This window comes from Pteronotus mesoamericanus, unplaced genomic scaffold (genome assembly GCF_021234165.1).
Source record: "Pteronotus mesoamericanus isolate MK-2021 breed Mesoamerican mustached bat unplaced genomic scaffold, CSHL_Meso_final scaffold_1066, whole genome shotgun sequence".
Lineage (NCBI taxonomy): Eukaryota > Metazoa > Chordata > Mammalia > Chiroptera > Mormoopidae > Pteronotus > Pteronotus mesoamericanus.
In genome coordinates, this window is record NW_026555299.1 from 1,471,610 (window position 1) to 1,493,258 (window position 21,649).

Here is a 21,649-nt window from a genome sequence, read left to right on the forward strand (position 1 = left end):
AAATAAGAAGATCTTGGAGAGAGTTAAACAGCTCAAGGCCCTGAAGCCCCTCTGAAACCCATGTGAGGTACAATCAGCACTGGAGGATTGCACGCCCTTAGGTTACGCTCAAGTGGGGAATTGTGTTCCCACCATCAGAGCATCTACCAATGCAAACATTATAATGGCACAATGAGTCTTGTGAGTTATTGTACCACTGGAAACACTAAAAGGATTATGTAAGTAGAATTAGTTATTGAGCCCAAAGGGGTGAGGTCTCCACTGGGGAAACAATAATCTCAGGCATCAGAGCTTGCTGTTCCCTTGGAGCCTAATCTGTCATTCTTTACAACAGAAGTGCAACAGAAGTGTGAAACAGGACAAACAGAGCCGTTTTAAAATGGAGCTGGAGCAGCCATTCCAGAGCAGTGTGCTGTGTCATGTCGCTTGAACCTTTGGAGAGGACGAAGCACTGGACTGGGCTAAACCACAATTGTCTTATAAAGAATTGTTTTAAAAATCAACAAAAAAGCTGATATCCTGATCACAAGGACTCATTGTTATGGACCTTCCATTTGAAGATAGAATCAGTAACCAACCATGCATAGCCAAGAGTTGCTCAACTTGTCAGCACCAATAGAAATTTTTTCTTCTTTCATGTAATTATTCATTTCCTTTTTCTCATAATACCCCACAGCTTTCACCCTGTAATAGGGACACTATTTGGGTTTCTGCCTGAATCTGTGCTTACCAAAGTGCAATTCCTTGATCCCAAATAAATGCTTGTTTCCCCTCATTTTGGCTTTTTAACTTTAGGTTAATTATGAGGTTTACACTATGCTTTGCTCTTTGTAAAATTCCTTCTCTGAGTGCTCATAGGGCTATAAAGGGAAATTTGGTACAAACGTTAAATAAAAAGATATCTACAATTGAATTTTTCCTTTTTTTCTGCCCTTTACTAACCAGTAACTAAATCCTCAAACTCTTGCTCATACAAAATCCTTTATGTTTGCTGAATTTTCATTTCCATAGCTCCTTACCCAGGTCTCATTTCTTATCTGGAAGAGACTTACTTGGTTAGTTACTTTATGTTTGAAGAGGAACAGGATATACCATCCCAAAATATATCACTATGGCATAAAGATTATTTTAAGATGAAGACATTTGAGATTTGACAAATGCAGAAAGAAACCTTCTCAGAGCTTCCCTTATCTAAGAGAAGAGACTTCCGAGGAGTGAAGACTGCCATAAATTCCCATTACAGGTTGGCTTCTACTCCCAGGAGAGAGACCATGAGGAAAGCACCATGGATCCCCTCCGTAGGGGAGTTTCATGGTCATGAAGATGGAAAGACCACTTGCACCGACATAAACAAATATTATCACAAACTTTCTTAACTCCCATTTCTTTTCCTAAAGACATATTTGTCTTTCCTAAAGACAATATAGCCTTTTCTCCCTGCTGCTTTCTCCTACTAAGTTAAGCATGTAAGTCCTAAATTCTAACCACCTCTTTGAGTTATTTATCACTAAGCACTCCTAAGGTAAACACTTTGCAGGTGTTAATAAACTGTCTCTTCTCTCTCTAATGTGTCTCTTGTCAGTTTAATTCTCAGGTCCCCAGCTATTGAACCTAAGAAGACACTGGAGAAGTTTCCCTCCCCAACACCTTCTTCTGGATTAGACCATAAATTAAACCCCAGACAAACTGCTGAAGGACTAATCTTAGTAAAGTCCCTGCATAAAACCCCAGAGCCAAGTGCTGGATGACTAAGAGGCCACAACTATCCCTAAGAAGCAATAAAGAGCTTTGCCATCTATCTCAGCAAGTTCGGGAGGTACACAAGTCACTCTCAAAACCTGAAAAGCATAATGAAAGTACATAACTACAGATCCAAAATTACATTATCTACATGGATGGTAAGGAAACAAAAAAAGCCAAGAAACTAACCTAAAAAGTGGTCCAACACACTGAAAGCCCTAGAAACAAGCAGAAGCAAGCCTGAAAGAGCTTTGGGAGAAGCTTTCACAGCCTTGATCAATAGCCTGCTGCCCATCCACACTCATAACCCTTCCTCCCAACTTTTAGCCAGATGAATTTATAATTTAAAAATCTACAGCACATGAAGATAAAACACCAAGAGTTCAAAAGAATAAGACAATATAATAAACTACACATCTGAGACAGAGTGGGCAAGCTATGAGGAAATACACTTATTGGTGAACTTGTTCTTTCTTTTTTTAAATTTATTTTTATGGTATTTTTTTCCATCAGCATTTATCCTACTGTGCCTTCTTCCATCTCCACCCACTTCCTCCCTGCCCCCATGTGAACTTGATAAACATATAAAAGAGAATGGACATTATATATGGGTCTTTCTTCTTTTCCTTTTTCTCCAAGTATTTCTTTGCTTTTCATAGTCCCTCTCTGGTGTTCCTTTCTCTTTTAATGCATAAAATACAACCCAGATAAATATGCTATTGTTGTTCTCCTTAAATTTTTTTAATTTGCAAAAACAGTGGGTATTTTTTCTTTCTCGCAAAAAACAACTAAATGTAGTTGCAATTTATATGACTTTAAGCTAACTTTTAAAAAAGTTTTTATTATGAGAAATTTTAAACAATATTCAGCTTCAAAAATGTGAGATAAGGTCTGCCTTTAGTCTCTGCCAGAAACACACATTTCTCCCTGGAAGAAAATAATGTTACTGTTGCCCACAAATTATCTTGACAATTTTTCATACACAATGTCTGGCACCTATTAAAATAAACTAGGCATTCATGGACATGAACCCAAATTACCAAAATCCAACAGATACAACAGACATTAGACATATTAATAGTTATAAGACACAGATGTTAAAATTACTATGCTTAACATGTTCAATCAAATAGAGCACTAAACTGAGAATTTAACAGGGAACTAGAATCTATAAAAAGAACCAAACAGAAATTCTAGAACTAAAAAACAAAAACACTAATGGTAGAACTCAATGGTAGGCTGAGTCTAACAGATTAGACCAACAAAAGACACAAATATTGAAAGGAAATATAAACCAAAAGAAAACATATCCAGAATAAAGTACAGAAAGGCAAAAGGATGGAAAATAGTGACATGTGTACAAGAGACACAAAGTAAATATACACCAGTGGTATATTTTTCAGAGTGAAAGGGTTGTATTTTAGGTATCATCCCACGGCAACAGGTACAAATGAGACATGAGGGTACCTCAGACATTGAGGACACAGGGAAAGGTCTAACATATGTGCAACTGGAGTCCCAGGGGGCAAGAAGAAAGAATAGGAGAGAAACAAAATTAGAAAATACACAGCTAAGAATTTTCACGTAAATAGGTAAAGAAAAATAAAGTGGATAGGTATGGTCAGGCCACATTACTAGGGAGTCACGAAAGTGAACAACAGACTCTAATAGTACATTAATTGGGCGTCAATGTAGATTCTCCCACAGGTAAAGATGTAGCGACGTTAATCTAGATATAGCTAGGAAAAGATGAAAAATAAAGGGACTAGAAGCAGAGATATCAATAAGAAAGCTATTTCAGTAATCTCACTACCACTAAAATAATGCTGTATTATTTACACAAGGGATTAATAAGGCAACATAAAAAAATAAAGGACAAATAATTTCAAAAAATAACTGACAGTTTGACAAAAGATTATATAAAAGTGACTCTAGATAATATCTCTAGTCCTTAAAACTGAGAAAAATTAATATCAATAACTGAAATGTTTTATGCCTTCCAATTTTTAAACAGAATTTTTTACTGTTGTGGATTCAGGCTTAAAACGCTCAATACTGTATATTAGGAATAGTTAAGATAAAAAGGTTAAATACAAGTTCAAGCGCAAACTGCACAGAACAGTCATTTCCCCACTTTTAGGCATCAGTTATTATTAAAATATAAAGATCCCTTTCTCCATTTAGAAAGTTCTTTGTACTTCTGGTCAAGTTGGAGGCATAGGCAGATATACGTGGCCTCCTTGCACAACCGCAAGAAGAATCACAACCAACCTCAAAACAAAAGAACATCCAGAACTGCCAGAAAATTGAACTGTATGGAAGTCTGACAATCAAGGATTTAAAGAAGCCATATTCATCCCAATGGGCAGGAGGAGTGGAGCCAGGGAGCCAGGGAGCCAGGGTGGAAACGATACGATGTGACATGGAGAGGAGGTGGCAGCACAGGTGGCCCCACATTCACATGTGGTGGATAAAAATCAGGAGACATGCCTTGGGAGCTAGCGACCAGGGTTCCAGTACTGGGAAGAGAAAGTTTCATAACTTCTGGCTGTAAAATCCAGTTGGGGGCCGACTGACGTAGTTCAGTGGATTGAATGCCGGCCTACAAACCAAAGGGTCATAGGTTCAATTCCAAGTCAGGGCACATGCCTGGGTTTTGGGCCATATCCCCAGTTGGGGGCGTGCAAGAGAAAACCACACATTGATATTTTTCTCCTTCTCTTCCTCCCTCCTTTCCCCGCTCTCTGAAAATAAATAAATATGTTTTTAAATTTAGAAAAAAAATACCAGCGGGAGTTGGTTCGGTGGAAGAAACTGCCAGTCTCTCAGGAGAGTCCAATTAAAGGGCCCACACAGGTTTAGAATGAACACAATCCCACCCACGCTGGGAATTATCATCAGGGCAACAGCTAGAAGGATGCCAGTTGCATAAGGGAAGTGGGTGAAGTGACTGGAAATGGGGCGACTGTTGGGCAAGCCTCCAGAAGCCAGGCAGAGACATTTTCCCCTCTCTGACCCTTCCCCCCACACAGTGCCACAAAGCAGCGAAGCTGGTAACCCCACCCTTGCAAATGCCTAAGGTTCCATCCCACACAACTTAATAGGTACACTAATACATGGAGTCAAAGCAGTTCTAGCTAATACACAGAAACAGACACAGGGGGGCTGCCAAATTGAGGAGACAAAGACACATGGCCAAATCAAAGAACAGACCAAAATCCCAGAAAACAACTAAATGAAACGGAGATAGCCAACCTATCAGATGCAGAGTTCAAAACACTGGCAATCAGGATGCTCAGAGAACTTACTGAACACAGTAAAAACATAAGGGAAGATATGAAGGCTACACAAAGAAAAATAAACAATAACCCACGGGGAGCCAACAGTGAAGAAAAGGAAGCTGGGAGTCAAATCAACAATTTGGAACATAAGGAAGAAATAAACATTCAACCAGAACAGAATGAAGAAACAAGAACTAAAAAAAAAAAAAAAACAAAACACACAAACAAACAAACAAACAAAAACCAACCAACCAGGAGAGTGTAAGATTCTGGGACATCTCCAAAAGTACCAATATCTGAATCATAGGGCTGCCAGAAGGAGAAGTGGAAGAGCAAGAAATTGAAAACTTATTTGAAAAAATTATGAAAGAATCTTCCCTAATTTGGCGAAGGAAAGACATACAAGTCCAGGAAGCAGAGAGTCCCAAACAATTTGGACCCAGGGAGGACCACACTAAGACACATCATAATTAAAATGCCAAAAGTTAAAGAGAGAATATTAAAAGCAGCAAGAGGAAAAAAGTTACCTACAAAGGAGTTCCCATAACACTATCAGCTGATTTCTCAAAAGAAACTTTGCAGGCAAGAAGGGACTGGAAAGTTCTCAAAGTGATGAAAAGCAAGGACCTACAACCTAGATTACTCTATCCAGCAAAACTATCATTTAGAATTGAAAGGCACACAAAGTGTTTCCCAGACAAGGTAAAGTGTAAGTTCATCATCACCAAGCCTTTATTATATGAAACGTTAAAAGGACTTAAGAAAAAGATCAAAACTATGAACAGTAAAATGACAACGAACTCACAACTATCAACAACTGAACTAAAAAACAAAAACTAAGCAAACAACTAGAACAGGATGGAATATAGAAATGAAAATCACATGGAGGGTTATCTGCAGGGAGGACGAAGGAGAAGAATGGGGGAAAAGGTACAGGGATTGAGAAGCATCATTGGTAGGTACAAAATAGGCAGGGGGATGTTAAGAACAGCATAGGAAATGGAGAAGCTGAAGAATTTATATGCACAACCCACGGACATGAACTAAATGAGGGACTGACTGGACAGAAGGGGTATACTGGGCAAAGGGGCAAAATTGAGACAACTGTGTAATAGCATAATCAACAAAATATACTTAAAAAAAGTTCTTTGTAGACAAATGAGAACAGAAAAGTTTAAACTTTAAAAAAAGTTTAAAATTGAAATCATCTTCCTAAGAGTTACAAAGAAACTTTGAAATAGTATATTTCTTTCTTTTTCTGGAAAGAAAAAGTATATTCAGTTAAAAAAAAAAAAAGAGGAAGAGGAAAGAAAGGAAAAAAAAAAAAAAGCAGAAGCAGCAATATTTATACAGGCCAAAAGTGATGAAATGAGATTAAAAGGGATGCTGAGTAATGATTATCTCTGAAAACATTAATAGCCATAAAACTTTATACTTAAGAAATAGAGCAATAAAATACACGAAGCAAAAATTCCTCAAGACACTAGGAGAGCGTGATAAAACCAAAACTATACCTGGATATTCAAGATACTTCTTTGAGAACTCAAGTAGATACAAACAAAAATGTAGAGGATCTGAATAATAAAACCAAGTCTAATATACATGTAGTTGAGCATAGGACAAGCACTCAGTCTTTATGTTTGTTATAAAATGGTGACAAATAACAACAACTACCTCATAGGGTTGTGGTGAGGACTAAATGATAGTTCCTATAAGGAGTACTGGCCATATATGAGATCCTCAATAAAACTTAGTTACATAACTCTTTCACATTCTTCTCTCAGGTTTAAGGGACACTATAAATTTTTTCAGTTGCTGTATTATTATGGAGTTGTACACCTGAAATCTATATAATTAACCAACGTCACTCAATAAAGCCATTAATTAAAAACAAAAGTAAATTCTCCCACCTAAAAAAATTCTTTTTCCAGGATGTTATTGCCCATAACCTAATAAACTGGAAATATACAATAAAAAGTTAATCACATATACATTAAGCTTTTCATAATAAACATTGAAAAAAAAACTAAAATTACTGCCCTGGCTGGTGTGGCTTCGTGGACTGACTGCCGGTCTGCAAACTAAAGGGTCGCAGTTTGATTCCCAGTTTAGGGCACATGCCTAGGTTGTGGGCCAGGTGCCAAGCAGGGGTCACGCAAGAGGCAACCACACATTGATGTTTCTCTCCCTCTCTTTCGCCTTCCCTTCCCCCTCTCTAAAAAGAAATAAAAATCTTTAAAAAACAAAAACAAAAAAGTTACAAATTATCTAGAAATTAACAAAATGGAGAATACTGGATAACAAAACAAATGAGATAACAGCAAAAGGAGAATTCAGAGGCTATTCCAAGGTTGCCAGTTCGGTCCCCAGTCAGGGCATATATTCTCTTGCAGGAATCAACCAATGAATGCATAAATAAGTGGAACAACAAATTGATGTTTGTTTTTCTCTCTCTCCCTTCCTCTCTAAAATCAATAAATAAATTTTAAAAAAATGAATATTAAAAATATGACTACGAGGCCCTCGCTGGTGTGGCTCTATGGATTGAGCGCTGGCCTGACTACCAAAGGGTTGCCAGTTCAATTCCCAGTCAGGGCACATGTCTGGATTTTGGGCTAGGTTCCCTGGTTGGGGGCATGTGAAAAGGAGCCGATCTGTGTGTCACTTGCACACTGGTGTTTCTCTTCCTTTCTCCCTCTCTTCCCCTCTCTAAAAAGTAAATAAATAAAATTAAAAAAAAAAAAAGACTATGAGGATGTAAAGTACAGAATAAGAAATAGAGTCAGTAATATTGTAATAACTATGTACCCTGCCTGCCAGGTGGGTACTACAAATACTAATGGGATCACTTTGTGAAACATATGATTGCTTTTTCACTATGCGGTACCCCTGAAACTAATACAAAATAATGTTGAATGTAAACTGTAATTGTAAAATAAAAATTTTAAAATAATAATTACTCACACCGCCTCCCCGCGAAAGACTTTAAAAAAAATAAAAAAGAAGAAAAGCCAACCCTGACTGGTGTGGCTCAGTTGGCTGGGCATTGTCCCACAAAGCAGATTGCTGGTTTGATTCCTGGTCAGGGCATGTGCCTGGGTTGTGGGTTTGGTCCCTGGTCGGGGCCATAGGAGAGGCAACCAATCGATGCCTCTCTCTCACATAAATGTTTCTCTCTCTTTCTCCCTCCCTTCCCCCTCTCTAAAAATAAAGAATGAAACTCTTTAAAAAAAGAAATCAGAAAGTAAAATAAACCAGGAGAAAATGAATGGGAGGTGGAAATAAAGATAAAAGCCATGCTTAATTAACTAGGGACAACTTAAAAATCAGTCCAAAGAATAAAGCCAATATCTGGCTTCTTAAAAATTCCAACAAAAGCTCTGGCTGGTATGGCTCAGTGACTTAAGGGCCTTCCTGAGAACTGAAAGGCAGCCAGTGTGATCTCGGGTTAGCCTGGGTTGCGGGCCAGGTCCCCAGTTGTGGGGGGGGGGGGGGGTATGAGAGGCAATCCATGTATGCTTCTCTCTTACGTCAATGTTTCTCCCCTCTCTTTTTCCTTCACTGACCTTTACCTTTACTTTTACTAAGACAATATTGACCGACAGTCAACTGTGCATGTTGAGTTGGTTTTTTAAATTGTGGTGGTTCCTAATCTTACTCCTTCTCTTGTAAATGAAGGTAGATGGGAGACATCTTAGGGTAAGAGATTTCCTGTACCACCTACACTGGCATTTAGAGGATTTCTCTAACAAACTGGCCCACATTCACTCTACAGTTAAGAACAACTATTTAAAACTAATCTTAAATCCCCTTAAAGTCACTTTAACGATTTAAAGTTAATTTTATATCCCTTTAAGTGTGTAAAAATCCTTTTAAGATTTAAAACCCAAACTTTAAGAAAAGTTGCTTGATTTCCCTCTGGGCACAGAGGACAAAATCTCCCTTGCATCATTCCCAGCTACACTGCCTTTATCATATCAAGGACTACTTGCAGTTTTTATTGGTCTCCACATTTTGACATAGTAAGCAAGGACCAGCAACTCCATGCATCCTCTCCTCTATTGAAACATTGCATGGCCCTGGCTAGTGTGGCTCAGTTGGCTGGAGCACTGTCCTGTAAACCAACAGGTTGAAGGTTTGATTCCTGGTCAGGGCACATGAGTATCCAGACAATGTTCTAACCAACTGAGCTACCTGACCAGGGCAGGAATTTTTTAAGTGTATTTTTCATTCTCTGTAATCTCAGCAGCTCTTTAACTACAGTGTTATGAATGCAATTAACCATTTATTCTATAATAAAGTTAAAGGATTTTAAAAGAAAAACCTATTTAAAAATAAAGTTTTAGGCTTATAAAAAAACAGAACAAAATAAAAGCCCTGGCTGGTGTGGCGCAGTGGATTGAAAGCAGGCCTAGGAACCAAAGGGTCACTAGTTCGATTCCCACTCAGGGCACATGCCTGGGTTGCAGGTCAGGTCAAGGGGGAAAGGGGGTACATGTGAGAGGCGACCACACACTGATGTTTCTGTCCCTCTCTTTCTCCTTCCCTTCCCTTCTGTCTAAAAATACACAAATAAAATCTTATTTAAAAAATAAATAAAGCTTTAGGGATTTCTAGGCATTACTAAAATTAAGTATCTTTTCTCCAGATAAAGGCTGCACAGTATTGGGAATGCACCTTATTAAGTGGGTGCAATAAATTCTACAGTGGGTATTTTTTCTAAATAGTAAAAACTATCCTTGAAAAAAAATCACTTATAGTGTAGTCCTTATGTCTTTGGAAGCTCAAACGTTAATGTCTTAGGCTATTTTCTGTATTTAGGTGATACATACCCCGCTGGGTACATGGGAGTAGGAAAGACGATGGGAAAAACAGAGATTTATTGCCCCCACCTCCACATAGTGTAGGTATTATGATAGGATTCCAATGTGTCCAGCTGATTTAGTCCTTAAGGAAAACATTATAATTTGGAGTGTTTAGTAGCTGAAAGTCTGCAGTTTTTGCTTCAATATGGTTTACAAATTTTAAGAAATGTAACTCTCAAAAGTTGCCATAGCCTTCTTAATTTTATACCCAAAGAAATACAATTTGAAAACAGTGCATAGATTTACATGCATCTTATTATACAAATCAGTATATGTGGCACTTATTCATCATCCACTCTGTATTAAAAATATTAACTCAGGCCCTAGCTGGTGTGGCACAGTGGGTTGGGTGTTGTCTGTAAGGTTACCCGTTCAACTGTAGGTCAGGGCACATGTCTGGGTTGCCCACAGCCCAGTTTGGGGGCGCTAGATCCATGGTTCTCTCCCTCTCTTCTTCCCTTCCCCTCTCTTTAAATATAAATAAAATCTTTAAAAAAATATACTGTTAACTCAGGATTCCATTCCACAAGCTTTTATAAAACTTCTGCTCAAGTGAAAATGGAGTTGGAAACAAAAAACTTGTAATTTAGTTGGGGCCACAATACCCACACATGAAAAGAACACTCATAAAACACACAAAAACCTGGAAATTAATTTCGTGCAAGGGAAGGGCCTGTTGTTCCTTACTACTGAACATCTCCCACTGAAAGTGTTTAATTAATTCTACCCCCTTAGGAGGTGAGTTTTAAACTAAGAATAAGAAAACAGGTACTTTTCTCCTTTAATATCCATTCATTCATATTCCACCTCCCTCTCCCCCCCTTGCTCCCTGGAGGTGGGCTGGCCAGGAGAAGGAGAAACACTGGAAGTGAAGTGCTACCCTGAACTGACCAAACACACTGACTAGGAAAGTGAAAACTGAGATGCGTTAGTGATGAACCCATGAAGGTGCTTAGCCACTTACCCAGAGATTTACTTAATGAGAATGGATCGCGGGCTTCCACAGGCCGTTCCACTGCCAGTAAGAAGAGAGTCGTGAACCTTGGGTCCCTTTTTTCACTAGTCAAGAGTCACCCTCACCTACACGCGGAGTACATATTTGGCACTCAGCAAATCTTGATCTCATGAAAACCAACCTCACTCACTCGTACCCAACCCCGGAGTGATGGACCCAAAATTACCTCCAAAAACCCTCGGGACTTAATCCAAAGAATTGAGAAAGTAGAGATTAGAGCCAGGGGATCTTTGTAAAGACTGGGAACAATCAGGGGCCAAGGCAGCCTACACCAACCCCACTTCGCAAAAGAAAGCTCAGGGGAACGAACTGCGGTTAGTCCGCTTCAGCTTCCCAAGGAGTGACGCGACAGGCCGCAGCTCCATAGCCTCCCACCCGGGGGCGCTGAGAGATCTGGGGGTACCCCTCTAAAGTTAGTACCTGCAAAGCTGCGACTCAAAGAGTGGCTCGGGGCTCTCATTACGGTGGCCGGGGCCTGGGGCCGGCCAGCTTCACCTCCCGGCTGAGGGCTCCGCGCTCCGGGGCAGCAGTGGCAGCCCGGGTCGTAGATAGACACCGTATCAAGCCTCAGAAGGCTCGTGGCTCGCAGGCCCGAGGTATTCGCTCTCAGGACTCAGCGAGTTGTCGCACTCACGTTGACCGGAGCTCTTTAAAGCTCTCCTCACAGCTCAAGCGATCACGCCTGTCTGAAGCCCAGCAGCCGGTCGCTTCCCGGCGCCGCCATCGTTAGTGTTTGTTTTCATCCGCTTCGGAGAAGGAGGGGGGAGGGAGAGGGTTACGAAGGAAATACAGCTGTGTAACTTCAGCCGCACTTTCGCTACATACAAACGCCATAGTTAATCTCTTTCCTCTTCGAAATTCCCATAAAAGTTTATTTCTTTTCCATAGATGCCTTTATGATCAATATTTCCAAGCGTCTCAGAAGAAAATAAAACCTTAAAGGACGGGGTCTTTGAAAGAGCGAGGACGTTTGGGCCGCGTGAGGAATGTGCACTTGCGAACCGCAAGTCACCGCGCCAGCGGCACCGGGCCGCCGCGTGGGCGCCGTGGCGGACTGTGAGCCACTGCTGGCTCTGAAGGAGGGCTGGACCAGGCTGGGTGGGTGGGGACTGGGGCTGGTAACCTGGCAGCCGTCGAGAGGTGGGTGACTTTAGCTGGACTATGAGAGTGGCCGGCGCCATAAGATTTATGGAATATCTCGTGCTCCGTATTTTTAAGGCGCTTATTGAAAGCGGCTGTGTCGCCCGCCAGCCTTAGGTTTCTCAGCGTCTTCTTTCGCACCTTCATTCTAGTTTGTTTGCTCTTCTGTACTTTCTAGTCCTCAGCCTCACTATTGTGAGAGCACAGGCTACGTCCACCGGTCGTAGGTGTTCCCCCCCCTACCCTCTTCTCCCTTGTTAGGCAGGTTTGAGCGCGCACACACACCCATCCGTCCTGTTCAGGTGGTGCCAGAAGGCTTTGGGTAATGAAACCCGCCATGACTAACCCCAGCCCTGGGTAGTTCCGACTTTTGTCAGTTGCTTCACGGCCCGTATAGTCAGGAGCAGGCCTCTTCTACCTTGTGGCTAATTATGTCATCTCCTCCATTAATCTTTTACTCCTCCCAGTTAAAATACTAGGCATTAAATGAGCCACTGAAATACAACTCCCATTATCCTTGAAACCAAAACAAAAACTGTCATGTCAGCCAGGAGTTAGTGGAGGAAAACCCAGAGTTAAAGTGTAGCACCTTTTGCTTGAACAAAATGGAAATTTGAGAAAAGGAGCTATTGTAGCCTTCGAATCACTTTCAAATCTTTAGTAGATTTCTAATTTTTTCTTTTAACCTTTACAGAAAGAAGATTATAAATGCCAGAGCCATTTAACTAATGGTTAGCTGTTGCATTCCGACACTTCTTTAAATATCTTCTTGCACCAAAGTCTTCATTGGGAAGAATTCAGGAAAAGTAGCAGAGGGAAAGAGTGTCAACATTTACATGTACCATGGCTATACCAATAACGGTGCTTGACTGTGATCTCTTACTCTATGGCCGGGGTCACCGGACATTGGACCGTTTTAAGCTTGATGATGTGACTGATGACTACTTGATGTCCATGTATGGTTTTCCTCGACAGTTCATTTATTACTTGGTGGAGCTCTTGGGAACCAGTCTTTCTAGACCTACTCAGAGATCCAGGGCTATTAGCCCAGAGACTCAGATCCTTGCAGCACTGGGCTTCTATACTTCAGGTTCCTTCCAGACTCGGATGGGAGATGCTATTGGAATCAGCCAGGCTTCAATGAGTCGATGTGTTGCCAATGTCACCGAAGCACTTGTGGAAAGAGCCTCACAGTTCATTCACTTTCCAGCTGACGAAGCATCCATTCAAGCTCTGAAGGATGAATTCTATGGGTTGGCTGGGATGCCAGGGGTGATAGGAGTGGTTGACTGTATCCATGTGGCAATCAAGGCACCAAATGCTGAAGACCTCTCCTATGTGAACCGCAAAGGTCTGCATTCTTTAAATTGCCTGATGGTGTGTGACATTAGAGGGGCACTAATGGCTGTGGAGACAAACTGGCCAGGCAGCCTACAGGACTGTGCTGTGCTCCAGCAGTCTTCCCTCAGCAGTCAGTTTGAAGCTGGAATGCACAAGGATAGCTGGCTGCTTGGTAAGTTTGCAGGTGGAAATGCTTCATTTTGTAGCCATAGAATTATGCAGCAGAGTAAATGAAATATGGGAGTTGATAGACTTGAGTCTCAGTTCCATCCTTTTTCTGAGATCTCAAGCTGAGAACTCTTTGAGCCTTAATTTTTAAAAATCACCATTTTAAAGGTCATGTATTAAAGTTTTAAGAGCATATTATTTCACCCAAATCTTCCACTTCTAAGACGTTACGTGGAGGTGCATGTTCATAAATATGAACATTGGTGGTGTAAAACAAAATTACATACAAGAATTTGCTTTGCACTAGTGTTTTTTTAAAGACTTTCTTTCTTTTTTTTTTTTTAGAGAGGGGAAGAGAGGGAGAAAGAGAGGGAAACATCAGTGTGTGGTTGCATTTTGCATGCCCCCTGCTGGGGATCTGGGCGGCACCCCGGGCCTGTGCCCTACACTGGGAATCGAACCGGCAACCCTTTAGTTTGCAGGCCGGTGCTCAATACACTGAGCCACACCAGCTAGGGCTACAGTAGTGTTTTGTAGTTGCAAACAACAACAAGCTTACAAAAACAGTCCCTTATATGCAGCCAAAATATGTATCACTATAGATCTGGTTAAATAGCCATACAATTGAAACTTGGTTTTTTATCATCAGTACTGTGGTGAAAATAATGTCAGCAGCAATAATACCTATTGTTAGGGTTAGACAAGTTCACTATAAAATATTGTACAAATATACTATTTTTGCTATTGATGATTGTCACTATATCTGTGTGAAAATGATAGTAGGCAGTGCACTTACATAGTTGTTAGAGGAACTTCACAGATCTCTCCAAGTGCCATTGGAAAGCCTGGCTTAGTGATAGGAGTAGTACAAGACCCCCTCATTATCGAAGAGTGCAAACTGAGGGGACTGTTCAGCTGTGAGGGATATGGCTAACAGTGACAAAACCCTTGAGCACAGTAGTTTTGGTTGGTTGGTTGGATTTTTTTCTTTTTTGACTCTGATGTGAGCAACAAGACAAGGGTTATCTTATATACAACATATGTGGGAGATGAAAAGATACATTAAGGATTTGAAGACAACTTTTTCAAAACCAATGATCATATCTGCACTGTACATGTTCAAAACACAGTGTTTAATACTCAACACTTGTTTCTCTTTACTGTGCTTACTGGTTCATAAAAGAGAAACCTCTCCTGTTCCAAGTGGGAAGAGACTGCTGTCGCACTAATTGGTTTAGAGCTGCCAGGGTGCTATGTGTAACAGCTTGGAACTGGGTGATTTTTCTTGAATTGTTGTTTCGACATACTCTTTGCAGTGAGTGTACCACCTTCTCATTACTGGACCTTTATCTTAATCCTATTGTGTGCCTACTTTGGACTTTCAAATTTCATACAACGCATACCAAGAAGTGAAGGAAAGTCTGTTTTGCGAGCGTTCCACCTAGCCACTTCCACAACTGTGGGACTACTTTGGTTCCAAGCTCATTTCATATGAAATTACTTTGGTACCCTAACTATAAAGCCAGCTAAAATTCACTGATTATTTAAAATTTGTCAGGCAGTGTTGTAAGCACTTTGCTTTGGGTTATCTCACTTAATCCTTATAAAACTCATAAGGAGTTAAATACTAATACAAACGTTTTTACAGATGAGGAATTAAGGCACAGATTGTTTAAATCTCCATGTTTAACTTTTAAAACTAGATTATATGAGCCCTCCAACCCCCCACCCCAGCACCCTGATTCTTGGACTTCCCAGCCACCAGAACTGTGAAATAAATGTCTGTTGGTTAAAACAAACAACAACAAAAACTAGATTATATGAGGAGTGACTCTATTTGGCAAATACTGCTTTTTTTTAATCACTTCAAGGTCATGTAGGAATTACTGATTTTCTTTCTCTTCACACCTTGGGACCCCAGACTGGGTTGAAATGGCTCTAAAGTAGTTTTTTGAATGCTCACAGGAAAGTTGAAATTAAGTAAAAACTCTGACAAATGTTTATATGCTTTTTTGATTCCCCTCTTTATAGGAAGAGTAGAACTGTGAGAGATGGGTATTCCAACAATATTAACAAATGTTTATGAAGGCCAGTTTTGGTACCAGGCCACATGCCAGGCACTAAGGATGGGGCAAATAAACCCACACAGAAACTGATTCCCTGAGTACCATCAGTTGTGAGGGAACTGACACATACACTCTTTGGAAAGCCAGCTCCAACAGAAAAACTAGTCTGAAGACCCCTGGATTACTATAATGTTTTGCAAATTTCCCAAGTCCTCTGGGGATTTATTAAAAGTGTGTATCATTGGGCCCTACTTTAAACTTTGAGAATGAGAATCTTCAAGGAAAGAATCTAGACTTCTGTTTTTAACAGCTATGCTAAATGATTCGTACAGATAGGTTTGAAAAACACTGGTGTCTAGAGGATGTGTGGACGGCGGGGTAATATTGGGGTAGGACTGTCAGGATTATGAAGAATGTTAAGATGTTAAAAAAAAGAAGATGGCTAGCTGGTAGTATCTTAATACCATCCGATTTATGAAGTGGCAAATCTAGAATTAGCTGTGATGCTCCTTTATTTTCTGGGGGTGTTGTAAAGCATATTTTCATCCCTTCATGTCCTCATTCTCACCTGTCCCTTCAGAGGGCGTTACCTAATTCCCCTTTTCTAAATGAATGTGTTCCTGCAAACAAAGCAGCCCCGAGTTCTTATTCCATCAGCTTTTGGCCTAGTCCTATTAAGCAGCTTTGGTAAAACCTGCTGGAATGCCTTGTGGATGGCTGACCATGTAAGCAGTTGTAATCTGTGCAGCAGTTCCGATCCTCTTCCCCTCCTGAGCGTCTGACTCCCCGTGGTCCTTGGGTTCTAAACCCAGTTAATGACCACTGAGCACTTTATAAAAAGCCTGCATTAACTAGTTTGTCCTGTATGTCTCCCCATTTAAGGCTCATGCTGTTTCTTACAGAAATATTTAACAAATACCATTTAGTATCTCTGTGTTTTGGCATTCATCTTCAATGTTTATCTTCCTCTCTTTTACTGCATTACTCTATTTTTTTTTTTTTTTAGTGGCACTGAGCCTGACATTAACATTAGTGACTGGCTTCTTCTCCTTCCTTTGCCTGACATATCAAAGGGTGGCTGACATGTATTTTGATCTTCTCATTTGTAAAATGAGTTTAATGTTATTTAAACTGGAAGAGTTGGGATTAGATAACAAGAGATAATATTTTCAAGGAGCATTTGAGATCTTGCTTCTGGGCATATGTTATTGGTTTGGCTCAAATTAAGAGAAAAAAAAGGAGACAATATTTTAGAATTGTCCAGCAGAGTGCGTTCTACATAATAGCTACTCAGTGAGTCACAGATATTATTTTCATTAATATTTACAACAGTTTCTTAAATTCAGTATTTAGTAAGAGTAAATTCAATTTAAATAGGTTGTACTTAGGACAAACAGGAAAAAAGACAGCCAAATATAAAATTTGAAAATTTTGTGAGACTTCTTAGATATTTAGTACAATGTATGTCAATTATATTACAATAAAAATGTTTTAATTACAAAATATTAAAAAATAAAGGTAATCTCCCTGACCTTTTTGGGCATTGTCCTGGAAAATGAAAGGTTGTATGTTCTATTCGGGGTCAGGGTCAGACACACGCCTGGGTTGCGGGCCCGGTCCCCAACTGGGGGCATTCAAGAGACAATGGATGTTTTTCTCCCTCTCTTCCCCTCTCTCTAAAAATAAATAAATGAACTCTTTTAAAAAATAAAAAATAAATTTAATCCAGTTCTTAAAAATGTAAGCTCCTAAAAGGAAGGAGTGCTATATGTTTTGTAATAGTACCTAGCACTCTCCATAACTATTTACTGAAATTGATGGTGAGTCAGGAACAGCAGTTGTGCAAGTTGGTACACCAAGGGCCTGCTTGTCTCAGATTTCTAAGAGGTTGTGCCTCTGTGTGAGACATTTCATCTGCCAGGTGGAATGAGTCAGGACAATTAAACATTATAGAAACATTTGTTAGGACATTGCATCCCAGTTTTTGTTTTATTTTTAGCACTTCCCAAGATCATTTGATAGGTCACCTGAGGGAAATGCCTTGTGTATATTACTATTATTTTTTAAAGATTTTATTTATTTACTTTTAGAGAGAGGAAGGAAGGGAGAGAGAGGGAGAGAAACATCAATGTGTGGTTGCCTCTTCCAAGCCCCCCACTGGGGATCTGGCCCATAACCCAGGCTTGTGCCCCAGACTAGGAATCAAACCAGCAGCCCCCTGGTTTGCAGGCCGGCACTCAATCCACTGAGCCACACCAGCTAGGGCCCTTGTGCATATTATTTTAATTGACTTCTGATTTTATTTTCTTATCACTATTACTATTTGCCTCATTATATGTATGCTCTCCTTGATAAAGTAAAAGTCTCTCTGTTGCAAAAGTGTTGTTTTGGTGAATGTAGTATCTAGGAAGGCGGGACACCTGAGTTCTGGTCTCTACCAAAGATGCTGGGACTGTTATTTTATTCTTCTTAGCACGAGGAGAATGAATTATTATGAAATGCTCTGAATTCCACAAGTAGTACATTCAGACCTGACATTTTAATAGTAAAGTTAGAAATTTTCTTCACAAGTGTTTTGAGATCTCATGGCAGAATTCTTTTCTTTCTTTCTTGAGCTTTAGCTCTTTAGCGATTTTGAAGATTGGTTTGCTATGTGATAGTTTTTACTAACCTTTTATTATCACTAAAAATCCAGGAATTTTATTTCCTCCAGTGCCTTTACCTCTTTCCTACATTTTTTTCAGACTTGGCTTTCTTTAGCGATCAGCTTTTTCCTCTGTTGACTTTAACCAAGGCTAGCCCCAGCTGGGACCCATGTCTGCCTTCTTGTGACTCTGTCATGCCTTTTCTTTACCAAAGCCTTTCCTTCTTGGTTTTTCTGGTGTGCTTCAGTTCCAAGAGGCTGTTGCATTCTCTTGTCTATTCTCTGTATCTGTCCCCGGATTTTCTGTTTTGTTTGTATTCCAATTGCAATCATTTATGATTTCTTTGGGCCTTCCCCACAGGTGACAGTTCCTTCTTTCTCCGTACCTGGCTCATGACCCCACTTCACATCCATGAAACTCCATCTGAATATCGCTATAATATGGCCCATTCTGCAACTCACAGTGTGATTGAGAAGACTTTCCGAACTCTCTGCTCCCGATTCCGCTGCCTGGATGGATCCAAGGGGGCACTGCAGTACTCGCCAGAGAAGTCCAGCCACATCATCTTGGCTTGCTGTGTCCTCCACAACATCTCCCTGGAGCATGGGATGGATGTTTGGTCTTCTCCAACGGCAGGGCCCATGGAACAGCCCCCCGAGGAAGAGTACGAGCACATGGAGTCCCTGGACCTAGAAGCTGACCGGATCCGTCAGGAGCTGGTGCTCACTCATTTTAGTTAATGTGAAAGGTGGGGAGGAGGAAGAAAACCTTCTAGAAGGAGTTGTGACAGACTTCCCCCCCCTCACTAACCTCTACGCAGTTCCGTCATCTAGCATAACTGAGTGGGGACACCTGTCACAAAATGACATTTAATCTGCGTGTTTTTAGAAGAGTTGGGGCTCTGCCAGAATATCTTGATTCATTTGCAATTTTATTAACTAAACCAAAACCAGGACAGCTCCCTACTGTGCATTGAACTCCAGGTTGAGCATCAGTCATTTGAAAGCTCACTGGTTGCTGACATTTATGATTGTGCCTACAACATCAAAACAAAGAGAAAATGACATCGAGCCAGAGCACTTTATTTTTGTTTCAATTATCTGGAGATTTCAATTGAAAACAATATTTACTTGTCCTGGATTATTTAGATGGTATTTTAACTTTTCTGCTTTGTTGCCAATACAGGCATAATCTGATGCAAGTGTAAAAAATAACTTTAAGTTGAAGAATGGCCTTCTAACATTAGTAAATTGCTACTAATTTGAGTTTGCAGCTTTATGTTTTTAAGAAGATGGTGGGTACGGTGTGAAACCTAAAACTTTTGTCTTTAGTCTTTCTGCAATGATTGGACTGTGTCCTGGACCTAGTTCCTAGGGAGAACATCTGGACTCCAATCTCCTATTTCCAACCCTGAGTAGGAGCTAGAGGCTAAATGGGGTAAGAACCCTATCAGCTTGAGGAAAAAAAGTCAAATATAGATAGTATAGCAGGCTTACACTTTACAGGGGATCTAAAGACCCTGATTGTGTTGTTAGAATGTCTGTTTGGCTATTAGGCTTCTAAAGTCCTTGTACTGAAGGAATATTTCAGGAATAAAGAAGGCATATGAAAGTATTAAGAAGTAGGTAAAAAGAACATAATTTCACTTGAAATTAATTTCGAAGTTAGATCTCCCTGAATATCTTATATGCCGAGTGATAGACAGAATTTCCCAGGAAATAAATAATTCCCCACCACATCTTATTCTAAAATTATACTGATACAAAAATAACCTGATTGGAATAATGAAAGTGTAAATTAGGTTCACACATTGGTGCCTTTGCAAGGACAAAAAAAGAGACTTTCCTGAGGATTATCTTGTTTTTCATCCACTCACCATGTGATACCTCTGAATTATACTCTTGGATCATTTCCTACCTGCCTTTGGCAATGTTAATCTAGTAATGTTCAAAGTAAAGAAATGAACAGCAGATGACAGAGAAACTTGGAAATAAATTGAGGGTGACTCATCCACAAGATTAAAAACAATTATGGATTATTATCTGCTATTTATTTCTACTCCAAATGCTATTTTTCCATCATCATCCTACACCATAAAGAGTAGGTCCATTTGGCAGTAGGTTGAGCTTACTATGTACAATGAAGTCATTGAGATGGGAATGGACAACAAAGAGGTGACTGTAAACTTTAGCTCTACTTATTGTGCAATAGAGGTGCCCTGTTACATTTTTTTTCTTTGTAAAGTTTCACTTGAAATCCAGGCTTGCTTTGTTTCCTTCATAAGGCAATATTTTAACTCTCACAGTCTTTCCAACTTTCCTGAGGTGGATATTTTTCCCTATCAAGTTTTGGTTCTGATTATTGCATGAGGAAAAGGTTACTGCCACCCATGTGTCACAAGTGGCAAGGTGGAGTGTAATCTTGGAAAGTGCCTAGTATTTTAGCCTTAAAAAACTACATTAAAGGAAAATTGGGGCTTTCACAAGTCAATAGAGGTTGACATGAAGTCTGAGTTGGAAAGACAGTCTTGGAGAGATTTCAAAAGCAATTTCAAGTCTTACTTACATACCAAAGATAATTTCTAAGTGCTGGACTGGCTAAACATTGGCTGGCAGTGTTTCTCCCTGGGAGCATTTTATTAATATTTCCTAATAATTCTACAGAGTAACTGTGTAAATATATTCCTTTAATCTCCTTTCAATCTGGATTTTGACAGAGGCCAGGATTTTTTCAGTTCATAGCTTCATTTTCCCCAAAATGACCTGGGGAAGAGATCAGGGTCTATACTTCCAAACGGCCAAGAGTTTGCTCAGGCACTTATATAAAGTGCCTGAGAATTCTCCTCTTGAGGGGTTTATTGTGGATTAATAGTGTCTTCCTGGTTCCATCTTGGGAAAGAGTAAAGGATTTTGCCTGTCTTATGTAAGCCTCATCTTCCCATAGACGACCATCTGGTCAGCATAGACCAGATGGCATCATACAGTGAAGATGTATAAGGGGTGGGGAGGGGTAGAGGCTAGACAGATAATGGACATACTACAATTGTGTCTCTGCCTGAAACTACTGAAAACAACTCAAGAGCTGAGCTTACTAGTCACTTTCCCTGGCAATGGAGGAGAATTTAGGAGGAAGACAAGAAAATAAATCAGTGAGTGTTAACCATTGTGCATGCACATGTCCTCAGAATCCAGGGCGCATGGTCTCTGGATCCCACCCAGATCGTGTGAAGCTGCGGACTCAGAATTAAGTAAGGCTTTATGGATTGCGAGAATGGACATGAAAGAAGAAAGGTAAAATACTAACTGAAGGCTGGGGATGCTCTAGTTCCCTAGTACATAAAATTCACAGGATTTAAAAAAAATACGACTGCAATCTAATCAAATATGAG

The 21,649-nt window shown here is 40.1% G+C and overlaps 2 protein-coding genes across 6 annotated transcripts in view; one reads left to right on the forward strand and one right to left on the reverse strand.

The window, feature by feature from the left end:
- The window catches only part of ATG13 (autophagy related 13), a 38,465-nt gene extending 26,786 nt beyond the window's left edge, over nt 1–11,679 (reverse strand). The window contains exons 1-2 of one of the 5 annotated variants that reach the window (XM_054587068.1): nt 11,322–11,679; nt 10,851–10,901 (exon numbers count right to left, since the gene is read on the reverse strand). The gene's annotated coding sequence lies outside the window, so the exon portion shown is untranslated. Of the gene's footprint in view, nt 1–10,850; nt 10,967–11,321 lie in introns of all 5 variants that reach the window. The other 4 variants (XM_054587067.1, XM_054587070.1, XM_054587071.1 and 1 more) reach the window with 4 other exon arrangements.
- Nucleotides 11,680–11,978: 299 nt separating this feature from the next.
- Nucleotides 11,979–20,079, forward strand: HARBI1 (harbinger transposase derived 1). Its single transcript, XM_054587182.1, has 3 exons — nt 11,979–12,041; nt 12,736–13,554; nt 18,622–20,079. The coding sequence occupies exons 2-3, from the start codon at nt 12,885–12,887 to the stop codon at nt 18,999–19,001; spliced, it is 1,050 nt and encodes a 349-aa protein (XP_054443157.1). The 5' UTR covers nt 11,979–12,041; nt 12,736–12,884; the 3' UTR covers nt 19,002–20,079.
- The last annotated feature ends 1,570 nt before the right edge of the window (nt 20,080–21,649 follow it).